The sequence below is a fragment of the Colobus angolensis genome, unplaced genomic scaffold (genome assembly GCF_000951035.1).
Source record: "Colobus angolensis palliatus isolate OR3802 unplaced genomic scaffold, Cang.pa_1.0 Scaffold72, whole genome shotgun sequence".
NCBI classification, from domain to species: Eukaryota; Metazoa; Chordata; class Mammalia; order Primates; family Cercopithecidae; genus Colobus; species Colobus angolensis.
The window spans coordinates 4158214-4172672 of record NW_012120932.1 but is presented as its reverse complement, the minus strand read 5'-3'; the positions used below and the strand labels follow the sequence as shown (position 1 = coordinate 4172672).

Sequence of the window (14459 nt, the reverse complement as noted above, 5' to 3'; positions counted from 1 at the left end):
AAAAAAAAAAAAAAAAAAAAACAAGGTCAATAAGAAAAAACGAAAGCATAATTACATAAAATACAGTGTACACTTTTGAATTTTTTAAATATACGCCTACAAATGCATTTTATTAATAGTGTAAATACAATTTCCTCTGAGAATTTATTCAAAGAAGTTCCACCTGAGTTTGTGCTCAGAAAATGCCAGGATGATTCCTCATCATGATATATTTGGTGTTTAAAGTTCTAATTTACACAGCAAGACCACAATCAATTTTCTGCACTTCTGCTAAAGCATATGTAAAAGAAACACAGTCCTCATGAGATATGTTTACAATTATGAATGGAATCGTCACAGTGGAACATGAATAAACCATCACATGCTTACTTCTCTACAGTAGATGCTAAAGAGAGAAGCAAGTCCGCCATAATAAGAAATAAACTAAGAGGTGTAGTTAAAATATGAAAATCTTTTTAAACGCTTCTTTACTTTGCCAATTTTCTCATCCAAATAGGAATAATTAAATAATCTGGGACAACAAAATGTATACTGTGGCAGAAAAAAAGAATTCAACGTAAAAAAAAAAGGACATGGCAGAATCTAAGGCCTTTCACAAATAATAGTCAGATATTGCAAGGGATATACAAAGAGTTCAAACACTGACAAAGTCAGGTGTGACTTACTCAAGCCACACAAAGATTGTACCAAGGGAGACCCGGCAGGACCAGGAAGCCGAACTGATCAATTTATTCCTGTCAAATATATTCTTGGAGTTTCAAATGTGAACAAATATGCTTATTCGGAATTTTACTTCCTTCTGCAAAGTATTAATCAATTGTAATTATTTTGTTAAATGAAAATCCAATGAGAGTCACCAAGTAGCAATACAAGGAAAAGGGCAGACTCACCATCTCTTCGATTGAGCCTCGAAAACCCAGGGCCGTGGCTGCTGGACAGCTCTGAGGAACTGCTGAAGGATGACCTAGGCAAGGCAGAGGCCAGTGGGGCATCACAGTCAGCTGCCGGGAAAAATACCGTGATATGGTTAACACGCAGACTGCAGCCTGGGAGAAATAATAGTCCAAAAATATATATGAATATATTCTAGGATGTATGGCAATCATCACTCCATTTTTAATTCTTTTAAATTTTTAAAATTTACATTGCACTATAATTTTCACAGAGTAAAATTCCAGAGAATGTATTTAATTTTTTAAAAGCGTACAGCTCTATTTGTTTTGACAAATGCATTCAGCCATGTAACCTCCACCATAATGAAGGCACAAAACAGGTCCATTAGCCCTCAGAGTTCCCTAATGTCCCACATTTTCTCCATTCTGCAGGATGTCTGGGCGCACCACCTATCCAACACGACTTTAAACTCAATTTGATGCTTAGGTTCTTTAGGCACACACACACAGAGGCAGTGTGAATTCTGAGCCCAAACCTCAAGAGCGGCTAGAAATTCTCACAGTGCCCCTGCACAGAACCTGTGGGGGATGAGACAGGTGAGGTGCACCAGCCATTCAGGTCAGAGTTACCTGCGTGAAGCCAGGACCCAGGAAAGGCAACACCCGCAGCGATGAACTGAATAAAGCCCACTCTGCAGACCTCTTCACAGGGAATCACTGGGGGACATTTGCCTACAGGAGACGGAGGCTCCTCCTTTCTGCCTGATAACTAGAGCACTGCAGGAACTTGCCCTGCCCTTTCCAACCCAAGGACCCCTGCATGTCACCCTCATCTCAGGGTAACTATTGCGTCAGCTCTGTTCTAAAAGAATTGCTGGGAGTTAAGTAGCGTTTGACCCGTATCACCTTATTTGTCATAAGACCACAAGGACCATCAGAGCTCTGCTGCTCCTGGTGTTCCCCACCGTCAAACTTGAGGAGCCCCTGGGACCATTCCCACCTTGGGTAGCTCTGTTCCCATGTGTAACCATGGGTAACAGAAGCACCCCAAAGGTTACCTCTGAGTCCCGCAGTCCAATCCTGTAATCATTGTACTTTCAGGCATGTCATATATTTTCTCATAAAAAGGGTACCTCTTCTAGCATGGTTATTGATCTAATAATGTTAGACATAAGTTTTCTGTCACACATTAGGATATTTCTGTGAAAGAGGAATGTTACACCTTGAATATATCATTAGATGATTCTGAACTGCGTATTTTGTATACACTTTTTTTCTTTGTGAGCAACTGGTTAAGTCACAGAAAGAAAGCAACCAGAATTAACTAGATTCCTACGACTCAGCAAAATGTCAACTATGTTCATTAAGATAGATAACGGGTAATTCAGGGTCTCTCCTGATTTGTTTGGTTGAGTACATGACACTGCAACAACAGAGAATTAAGTGCACATAATTTGCCTAGTGAATATCATTTCATAAAGAAATACTGGAATTATAACTGCTTTTCTAAAAGCATGCATTGCCATTAAGACAGTGACATGTCTTTAAGACATGACAAAAGAAAAACTCAATAACTCATTGTGAAGCGCCTATTCTACAATAGGGAGAACAGTATTTCATTGCTTGGTAAAACATTCAGAGTATCTGATATAGAAACATCTTTCTATATATTCCCTATAAGCGACAACGTTACATTTATATAGGTGAGTCAGACACTGGGATTTTTTCCACATAAAGAACTGCATAATCTAGCTAAGAAATTGCATTTAACCTCATTAGCATGAAGAGCACCCCATATTTTCACACAGCAAGAAGCCAGTAAAATGTGCAGAGCTGTTAAGAAAGGTTTGCTTTCTCTACGGTTTCCTTAAAGTGTCCCCCTCAATGTTTATGCCACAAGAGAGGCTTTCTTGATTTCCCCAGCACACACGCTCTCTGGATAACACTGTGTAGTCAGGATTCTCAGATGTCAGCAAATATGCTACATAGTAGACTAAGAAAAATAGATAAATACGAATCCAACTGGCTAAGAACTTTACTTACATTTTCTAAAAAGGCATTTTAAAACTGTGAAGAAGCTAAAGCACAAGAAGGCAGCTAAGGCTCTACTCCATCTATAGACAAGTTCCACACGGCCCCGAGTGGGCAGAGCAGGATCCAAGAAGGAAGGACATCATTCAGGGAAGAGCGGCTCCTAAGCCTGTCTGCCTGATATCTTTTTCTCTTGGTTTTTCTGGGAACGAATAAAACAAACCCAAGGACATCTAAAGCAATATTGACATTTTTTGAATAAAATCTATTCTTATATTAGAAAAGCGGCTGGGCACGGTGGCTCAAGCCTGTAATCCCAGCACTTTGAGAGGCCGAGGCAGGCGGATCACAAGGTCAGGAGATCGAGACCATCCTGGCTAACACGGTGAAACCCCGTCTCTACTGAAAAAAAAAAAAATACAAAAAACTAGCCGGGCGAGATGGTGCGCGCCTGTAGTCCCAGCTACTCGGGAGGCTGAGGCAGGAGAATGGCATGAACCCGGGAGGCGGAGCTTGCAGTGAGCTGAGATCCGGCCACTGCACTCCAGCTTGGGCAACAGAGCAAGACTCCATCTCAAAAAAAAAAAAAAAAAAAGAAAAGCAAGATAGCTGTTCTCATGATGCCTCTGTCCTGCAGTATCATGCAATGCATAAAACAGCACTGGGCGTTCCACCTGTCCCCGGGATTCCTGGCTGACATGTCTAACTGTCTCTGTGGAATCATGAGCTCTTGAAGGCACAATAAAGTCTTTCCCAACTTTGAGCGCAGAATCTGAAAGACAGCACGTGCTCAATAAACTTCAACTGAATATTTACTACATATGGAAAAGAGAAGTATTAACCAATAAATTTAATTAAACTTAATCTTCCTAAGTTAGCGAGTACAATTTATTAAAGTCCAAACACAAGAGGCCTAGAGGTGTTATCACAGATTCACATCTCTAATAAAAATAATAACCAGATCTCAAGAGAATGTTCTAAATAGGTGTAATAGATAATATTGCTATTCTTTCCCGTGGTTTCTCCTTAATTAATTTTCCAATTGTGTGTTTCACGAGTTTCAGATGATTTCCAATAGGATTAAGGTCCAAATATAAATCTGTAAAGACAGCTGGAAACAAAATTACTGAAATTTTCCATTTCGCCTTTGGAAAATTCAAGAGTCAATAGCATGTGCTTGCCAAACAGTCACCTTGTAATGAAGAAAATTTCTGGCACAGACTTGAATAAATCTTGCCCTTTAGAAAGGCAATAAATTCGGACACGGTGGCTCACACCTGTAATCTCAGTACCTTGGGAGGCTGAGGCAGGTGGATCACAAGGTCAGGAGATTGCGACCATCCTGGCTAATACAGTGAAACCCCATCTCTACTAAAAATACAAAAAATTAGCTGGGTGTGGTGGCATGCGCCTGTAGTCACAGCTACCCAGGAGGCTGAAGCAGGAGAACTGCTTGAACCCGGAAGGCAGAGGTTGCAGTGAGCCGAGATGGTGCCACTACACTCCAGCCTGGGCAACAGAACGAGACTCTATCTTAAAAGAAAAAAAAAAAAAGGCAATAAATTTATAAAATAAAAGAACATATCCAGTACCTAAGTTTATTGTTCTTTCCCTATCATTTTGAATTCTGTGAATACTTTCTTCCTAGAAAGAATTGTACACTACTGAGATGCAGAAGGGAAAGTACGGTGGGCACCCCACAAGTGCTACAGGGGCTGGATCTCCCTCTTCCTCAGCTTATTTGGAAATCTGGTTAAGATTCACTGTATTTCCATGTGCTTGGCTCAATATAGATGGTTCCAGTGTCTTAATGTGCTGTTACAAGTATTGATTATTTCATATTTATTCTCACCATCTAAAGGCAGAGATTCATTGCTACATAGGTGAATTTTACATTATTGTTCTCCCAGAAGATCATGGTTGAAAATGATATAAAATGTTTTATTCAGGGTTATTTTATATCTGTTCAAAAATGGTGGACTGCCTTAAAAATCACATGTGCTGAACTGGGTAGCAGCTGGATTCATACTAAAACTTGCAGGTTTGAAGAAGAAAAGCATTTGGAAAATGCAGAGAATAAACACAGTATGGGGTGGTGACTCAGGTGAAGGTCAACAATGGTTGAGAGAGAGGTAGAGATAAACCCATAGGGGAACCCACCTGCCACCTTCCATGCAGCCACCTCAAGTAACCTTGAAGATGCATGCTAGACCAGAGAGTTTTAGGCTCATTGCACTTCCCTAGGCTTGTTGATTTAGTCTCGGTGATTAGCTCTGCCTACGTTCCTCCCTCCCCACTCTACGGTCTTGATTTGTCCCCTGACCCCCACCTGGCATCACTCTTAGCTTCCCACCTCTCCTTGACAAGTATTCCCAGCATGCTTTGTGATTCCCAGCATGCTCCCTACGAAGGGTCTGGGACAGAAACCATTTCTTAGTATTATGTTCATGAAAGACAGCAGAAGATTAAAATTGGCCTATGGGCTTCCTGTATATAAATCAACATTGCATTCACAGATCTGCTCGTTTAAGACAATTTTTACCACATAAATATGAAATGATTAAAAAATAAATTTGAGGACTTGCCCTGACCTAAGACAGAGATGATACACTTTTCAAAACAGCATTTCATTTGAGTATATTAATTCTTGCACTTATTTAATAAAAGTGTATTGAGCATCTACCATGTGGAAAGCATTATGGGGCATAAAGAGAGATATGGTTCTAGGTTCAAGAAGTCCAGAATCTAACATTGGAGGGAGATGTGCAAATATCTGTTACAGGAAATAAACAGAAGAGCAAAACACTTAGATACTACTATTTATTCCAAAACATAGGGAAGCATCTTAATTGCTTAGGAACAAAATCAGCCTCTGAAAGAGCAAACACTACTAGGGTAGAGATGTGGAAAAGATAAACACAAACCTTGCACTTTCAAACAGCAATTCATTGCTTTGGGATCTGATGATAAGAATGAAAAAAAAAAAGAATGCATGGATGATACATGTACAGGTTTTTTCCGTATCTGCAGAGGAAATAGGAAAAGCTGAAAGACGGGGAGACAACTGACCCCATGGGGAGGAGCTTTACATTCAAATAAGGACACCTTCTGGCATCTCTAGATGGAGCTCTGAATTCATTATAGTATTACTTAAAGGACTTCATTAAAAGACCAAACCACACTGCACTTGTGGTTGAATGCCTTTATCAGAGATTAATCTTACCGTGTATTAGGACAGGCTGACAGTGGCTCCCAAAGATATGTCTATGCCCCAATCCTGGGACCCTGTGAAGGTTACTTTAGAAGGTAAGGTTCTCCAGATGTGATCAAAGACCCTAAGTTGAAATTATCTTGAATTATCTGGCGGATCTTAAATACCATCAGAACTGTCCTTGTAAGAGAGAGAAAGGTGAGGATGAACAGAGCCCCACACAAAAGAGAAGAGGGTGTGGAGATGGAGGCAGAGGCCAGAGTGAGGCACCCACAAGGCGAGGCATGCGGGCAACCACAGGAAGCCGGAAGAAACAAAGAATGGAACTCCCCCTAGAGCCTCCGGAGGGAGTGTGGCCCATCTTGATTTTGGACTACGGATACTGATGCGGAACTTCTGGTCTCCAGACTATGACAGAATAAATTCTGTTGTTTTAAGTCAGCCAGTTAGTGGTCATTTTTCACAAGAGCCACAGGAAACGAACACACTGTTTATATGGAATTGCATATTTGATATTTTAGGGGAAATGCAGGAGAGTTCCACTGAAAATAGGATTAACATCCACTTTGAACCGCACAGATACACAATTCATTCTGAGAAGGGTTTCATGACGCTAAACCACTCTGCCAGGCTGTGGCTCTGCCCGTGCTCGGCGGCTGTACTTGCGCCTCATTGTGAAAGGAGCTAATGACTGTGTTGGTGGAACCTAAGGATGGAAGGAGAGGGGAAGGGGCCGCAGAACTGCTAATATGAGAGCACAGCACCTTAACCAGCTTCAAATTATCAGAAAAACACAAAGCCTACTAGTAAAGAGTTCAACAGTTGGTTACTGTGTTATCACAGAGATATAGAAAACTTATACATTGTAAAAAAAAAAAAAAAAAAAGATTCCTGTCCTTTCTCAGACTGTCTCAATTAGGTCAAATTCACTAGCTTCAAATTATCAGAAAAACACAAAGCCTACTAGTAAAGAGTTCAACAGTTGGTTACTGTGTTATCACAGAGATATAGAAAACTTATACATTGTAAAAAAAAAAAAAAAAAAAAGATTCCTGTCCTTTCTCAGACTGTCTCAATTAGGTCAAATTCACTAACTCCACAGCAGGCTTCTCTCTGGTTCCACACATTGAGTCAGTACGGAGGACAGCCTTGGGAATCGAATCACAAACAGGGAAGGCAGTGCCCATACCTTCTGCAGGCCCCGTCTGGATGTTCATCTGGATACAGCACTATTCCATTCTTCCCATTTTACCACCTGTTGTTTCAGTTCTTAATGTACCTTAACATTGTCTTAATGAGGTTCCATAAAGCCTTTATTTAGCAGGTACTGAAAGTCCATCTTGTTATGGATCTGAATTGATCCATGCATTGCTATCTAAAGGGAATGCTTCAGAAAAGCACACTTTACTCACAGTGAACATAAGCAGTGATGGTCAATGTAAAAACCTACTTTCTTCCACATAAAAACTTCTGTTTTACATGGTCTTAATCTCCATTCGATTATCTTCAGTCACTGCCTCCACTACACCTCACTCCTTGGAGTATGAAGGGGGCTCACTCTACCACCTGGGGCCAGCACAGGGACACGACTCAGGCCTGGCAACTGAACGCCATGCCTGTCCTACCAGAAACGACTGGTTCCGGGATGGTCAGGAAGCCCACGCTGAATGAATGAGAGCAGAACCTGGGACTTTTGGCTTGAGTTCTTGGGAGAAATACCCATTCATTCATTCAACAAATAGTTGTTGAAAATCTGTACTGTGCCAGGTGTTCCCCTATGTTCTGGGGATATAACCACGAACAACAGAAAAAGTCTCTGCTCCTGTGAAGCTTATCCTACTGAGTAGAACAAACAAATAAAGGCATAGTATCTGTAGAACTGAACATTGCTAAAAACAGACATAAAGAAAAACAGTCACGCTTCTAAGATGCTAAATGGTACGCCTGAAGGTACGGCACAGACAGAGCTGCCCATGTGCAAGAAGGAAAAAGGCAGACGGCTGATGAAAGAATCTGATTACCTAAATTCAGCCTGACTTGAATCAAGACACTTGGATTCCCCTTATTGTTCAGGCCTATTTGATTTGAGATTTTGGTCACTTGAGATTTTGGTCACCTGCAACTGAAAAATGCTTAGTAAGTACACTGTCCTGAGCCCCCACATTTATCTTCCCTCTACAGCCAACACATCACCAAGGATTATGTGCTTTTTGTGTGTATATGGCAGCTTTTCCATTACCATTATCATCATCTCACTGTAGGTTCTCATGTTAACAACCTAACCAAACCTTATAGCCAGTGTTTACTTATTGATTGTCCCCAGCCACATACACACACAAATCACATATCACCATGGCAGAAACGGTTTTAAACTATTGCTGAGAGCAAGTCACATAAACAGCCGTATCAACCAGCTCCAATGGATCCCCACTGCACCCGTCCTGAAATTCAAATTTCAGGTCCTGGCATTCAATTCCCTCCACCATCTGTTTCCTGTCCTCTCCGCACTACAGCTGAATCCCTACACATTTCTCAGATGCGCTTCCTCCTTTAATCAGAGTGTTCTTCTCACTGTTTCCTGAATGTAGGATGCAGGCACCAACGCTCCTTGACCGCTCACCCGATGACACTGCAGCCCCTCCTGTCTGCGAGTTCTCATCATTTATTATCTTCGGAGTTCAACTCACATTTTGTCTCTGCTCTGAACTCTTCTCACATGTGTGAAGGCCACAGTAAGGTTTACTCTTCTGAAATACTGAGGTCTGTCTCATGGAAAATGAATTACACCTCTGGAGAAGGAGCAGCACCTCACTCACGGGGAGCCACACCGCAGCCACGTGCAGCGGCAGATGGGGATGAGAGGGTACAGGAGAACCTCACTCCCGAGTGAGGAGCCTTGCTTGCTGACTGATGATTCTGGGGTGAGGAAGAGAGACTGGCATGACCAGCTGATGAGTGTCTGGTTCCCGGGACATGACAGACAATTCCTATAGTCTACCTGTGGGAACAGATGAGGCTTGGACGAAGACACACAGGAACAGGTTTAAATTCTATAAATTACTGGGTAGGAACAGAGGAGGGTAGGAGACAGGGGTTACATTTTGTTTGTCCTTCCAGATGTCATTTTGACTTGTTAAAGAAAACCTAGTATAGGAACATCGAATACCTCCTGACACTGGTGTTTTCAAATGACTTACGGCACTACAAATATCAAGTTATAACCACAGCATACCAATTTCAACATACCAGGACCAAGGACTTTATGAGTACTACAAAACACACAACACAAACGAAGAGCAAGAGGAAACTTTACTTTTTTTTTTTTTTTTTTTTTGGACGGAGTCTAGCTCTGTCGCCCAGGCTGGAGTGCAGTGGTGCGATCTCCGCTCACTGCAACCTCTACCTTCCGGGTTCACACCATTCTCCTGCCTCAGCCTCCCGAGTAGCTGGGACTATAGGCACCCGCCACCACGTCCAGCTAATTTTTTTTGTATTTTTAGTAGACACGGGGTTTCACCATGTTAGCCAAGGGGGTCTCAATCTCCTGACCTCGTGATCCGCCTGCCTCAGCCTCTCAAAGTGCCGGGATTACAGGTGTGAGCCACCATGCCCAGCCAAGTTTACATAAATTTAAGCATCTTAATTTGATGATCTACTCTACAATAAATACAAGGACTATTTAGACACGTGGAGAGATGTAGGAGATGGGATGGGAAAACCTGTATTTGAGAAGATAATGGACAAAGAGATCTGCTGGGTTAAGGTGAGACAATGGGTGTTAAATCCAACACACACAGCTCCAGAAACACACAAGGGATTCAACGTAGATCAGCTCCTTGTCCCTGAGGAAGCTGGATAGATGGTCTTGTTCTCTTTCTTTCTGTTTATTTCTAAATTTCTTGCTATGTAGTTAAATTATACTTCTGTGACAAATTGAATACCTATTTTTAAACTACAGATTTTTCACTAAAGTATATAATATGAGAATAAGACAAACCTATTTTTTCTGAGAATTACTGCTAAGTAGAAAGAGAGGAAACCAAATAACAAAATTAAGTCCTGCAGAAAGACATCAGACACGACACAGAAAACCTACAACAACATGGGTACATACAATTTAAAAAGAAAATCATGTAGAGATGTTATAACTAATAACTGTTATTATGAATGTATCCACAGCTATGGGAATGTAAATGACAAAGATGGGCTGTTAATAAAGAGCAGTAAATGATTTTTCCATGGGTACAAAAAAATAGAAAAAAATGAAGAATACCCAGTATTTGATAGCACAACAGGGTGAGTATAGTCAATAATGACTTAATTGTACATTTTTAAATAACTTAAAGAGTGTAATTGGATAGTGTGCAACTCAAAGGATAAATGCTTGAGGGGACAGATACTCCATTCTTCATAATGTGCTTATTTCACATTGCATGCCTGTAACAAAGCATCTCATGCACCTCGTCAATATATACACCTACTACGTAACCACAGAAATTAAAAATAATAATAATTCTTTCTATGCATCTCTGTGAGAGTTGACAGAATTAGAGTCTGAATGAGAATATAAGGTATGAGAAGGATATGGCTTCTTCCCAAGACATGTTACAGAGGGATGGAAAGAAGACAGTGTTAAACTAATAACATCTTAAAGGGACCTCATGACCTCACAGGCCAGAGCAGGCTACAGAGCATCTGGGAGCTGAAGAAAGAGAACTTCAGTGACACTGAAGTAAGAGTTAAGAGGTGCACTCCAACTGCATTCTGAAGAGAGTTCCCAGCAAGATCACTGACATCAGCTAGATTTTTTTTCAACCCCAAGTAATAAACCTGCAAATTATCAGACCTTGATCACTACTCTGTACTTGGCTCTAATACGGTTAGTAAGGGGGCAGTGTCAGAATCCTTGAGAAAATAACCAGAACATCTTAGAATTTATTGTGCCCAAGACAACAGACAAATGTTCACTTGAGACCTCAAACAGATAATTTCAAAACTTTAGGAAAACAGCAGGCATTATCCCATGGCAATATGTTTTATGTCTGAATTTCAACTCTATTATTTCAAGCTATGTGTGTCACTGTAGAGGCAGCTTCAACTTCAATTTTTTAACTTAAAAAGATATGCATATTTAGAATACAATTGGAAATATTACATAATACTACCTTGTAGACCTCCGAGCAACCACTATACAAAGAGACACTGTTGTTATGAATAAGGACAACATCGTTCATCAAATATGAAAAGCTATCCAAATGAAATCCAGAAAAAAAATTCCACTGAGGAAGAGAGAAATAGGCAAAGTAACCAAAGAAAGAATATTTACAATGAGGCCGGGCACAGTGGCTCACGCCTGTAATCTCAGCACTTTGGGAGGATGAGGTGGGCAGATCACGAGATCAGGAGTTTGAGACCAGCTGGGCCAACATGGTGAAACACTGTCTCTAGTAAAAATATAAAAATTAGCTGGGCATGGTAGCCAGCAAATGTAATCCCACCTACTTGGGAGGCTGAGGCAGGAGAATTGCCCGAACCCATGAGGCAGAGGTTGCAGTGAGCCGAGCTCACACCACTGCACTCCAGCCTGGGTGACAGAGCAAGACTCCGTATCAGAAAAAAAAAAATACTTATAATGAAAAGGAGGCAATATAAAGCAAACTGAATTAAACCCCGGAACAAATTAAGACTTGCAAAAATTGCTAAATGCAATCAAAGAGATTTTTTGTACACTCATAAGAGAAACCAGAAGAAGCTGCACTCTTTCGACAAAGCTCATAAGGATAAGAAAATAGAAAGACAGATCCGGTTCCAAGATGGCCGAACATGAACAGCTCCAGTCTACAGCTCCCAAGGTGAGCGACACAGAAGACAGGTGATTTCTGCATTTCCAACTGAGCTTTGAAGACAGCAGTGGTTATCCCAGCATGGAGTTTGAGATCTGAGGACAGACAGACTGCCTCCTCAAGTGGGTCCCTGACCCCCGAGTAGCCTAACTGGGAGACACCTCCCAGTAGGGGCCAACTGACAACTGGTGCCCCTCTGAGAGAAGCCAGGTACCCCTCTGAGAGAAGCTTCCAGAGGAAGGATCAGGCAGCAACATTTGCCACTCTGCAATATTTGCTGTTCTGCAGCCTCTGCTGGTGATACCCAGGCAAACAGGTCCTCCAGCAAACTCCAACAGACCTGCAGCTGAGGGTCCTGACTGTTAGAAGGAAAACTAACAAACAGAAAGGATATCCACACCAAAACCCCATCGGGACATCACCATCATCAAAGACCAAAGGTAGGTAAAACCACAAAGATGGGGAGAAACCAGAGCAGAAAAGCTGAAAATTCTAAAAATCATAGCACCTCTTCTCCTCCAAAGGAACACAGCTCCTCGCCAGCAATGGAACAAAGCTGGATGGAGAATGACTTTGACGAGTTGAGAGAAGAAGGCTTCAGATAATCGGTAATAACAAATTTCTCCGAGCTAAAGGAGGATGTTTGAACCCATCACAAAAAAGCTAAAAACCTTGAAAAAAAGATTAGATGAATGGCTAACTAGAATAAACAGCATAGAGAAGACCTTAAATGGCCTGATGGAGCTGAAAACCATGGCACTAGAACTACATGACGCATGCACAAGCTTCAGTAGTCGATTCAATCAAGGGGAAGAAAGGATATCAGTGATTGAAGATCAAAGGAATGAAATGAAGCAAGAAGTTTAGAGAAAAAAGAATAAAAAGAAACAAAGTCTCCAAGAAATATGGGATTATATGAAAAGACCAAATCTACATCTGATTGGTGTACCCGAAAGTGACAGGGAGAACAGAACCAACTTGGAAAATGCTCTTCAGGATATTATCCAGGAGAACTTCCCCAACCTAGCAAAGCAGGCCAACTTTCAAATTCAGGAAATACAGAGAATGCCACAAAGATACTCCTCAAGAAGAGCAACTCCAAGACACATAATTGTCAGATTCACCAAAGTAGAAATGAAGGAAAAAATATTAAGGGCAGCCAGAGAGAAAGGTTGGATTACACACAAAGGGAAGCCCATCAGACTAACAGCGGATCTCTCGGCTGAAACTCTACAAGCCAGAAGAGAGTGGGGGCTGACATTCAACATTCTTGAAGAAAAGAATTTTCAACCCAGAATTTCATATCTAGCCAAACTAAGCTGCATAAGAGAAGGAGAAATAAAATCCTTTACAGACAAGCAAATGCTGAGAGATTTTGTCACCACCAGGCCTGCCCTACAAGAGATCCTGAAGGAAGCGCTAAACATGGAAAGGAACAACCGGTACCAGCCACTGCAAAAACATGCCAAATTGTAAAGACCATCGATGACAGGAAGAAACTACATCAACTAATGAGCAAACTAACCAGCTAACATCATAATGGCAGGATCAAATTCACATATAATGATTTAACCGTAAATGTAAATGGGCTAAATGCTCCAATTAAAAGACACAGACTGGCAAATTGGATAGAGAATCAAGACCTGTCAGTGTGCTGTATTCAGGAGATCCATTTCACGTGCAGAGACACACATAGGCTCAAAATAAAGGGATGGAGAAAGGTCTACCAAGTAAATGGAAAATTAAAAAAAGCAGAGGTTGCAATCTTAGTCTCTGATAAAACAGACTTTAAACCAACAAAGATCAAAAGAGACAAGGAAGGCCATTACATAATGGTAAAGGGATCAATTCAACAAGAAGAGCTAACCATCTTAAATATATACGCACCCAATACAGGAGCACCCACATTCATAAAGCAAGTCCTTAGAGACCTACAAAGAGACTTAGACTCCCACACAATAATAATGGGAGACTTTAACACACCACTGTCAACATTAGACAGATCAACGAGACAGAAAGTTAACAAGGATATCCAGGGATTGAACTCAGCTCTGCACCAAGCGGACCTAATAGACATCTACAGAACTCTCCACCCCAAAGCAACAGAATATACGTTCTTCTGAGCACCACATCACACTTATTCCAAAACTGACCACATAGTTGGAAGTAAAGTACTCCTTGGCAAATGTAAAAGAACAGCAATTATAACAAACTGTCTCTCAGACCACAGTGCAATCAAACTAGAACTCAGGATTAAGAAAATCAATCAAAACTGCTCAACTACATGGAAACTTAACAACCTGCTCCTGAATGACTACTGGGTACATAAAGAAATGAAGGCAGAAGGCCGGGCGCGGTGGCTCAAGCCTGTAATCCCAGCACTTTGGGAGGCCAAGACGGGTGGATCACGAGGTGAGGAGATCGAGACCATCCTGGCTAACACGGTGAAACCCCGTCTCTACTAAAAAATACAAAAAACTA

General features: G+C 41.3%; 1 protein-coding gene across 1 annotated transcript in view; it reads right to left on the bottom strand.

The window, feature by feature from the left end:
• Positions 1–14459, bottom strand: part of CNTNAP3 (contactin associated protein-like 3) — a 251219-nt gene that overhangs the window by 221986 nt on the left and 14774 nt on the right. Inside the window, exon 2 of the mRNA XM_011927535.1 lies at positions 891–1001. Within this exon, the coding sequence (XP_011782925.1) occupies positions 891–1001 (111 nt within the window). The remainder of the gene's footprint in view (positions 1–890; positions 1002–14459) is intronic.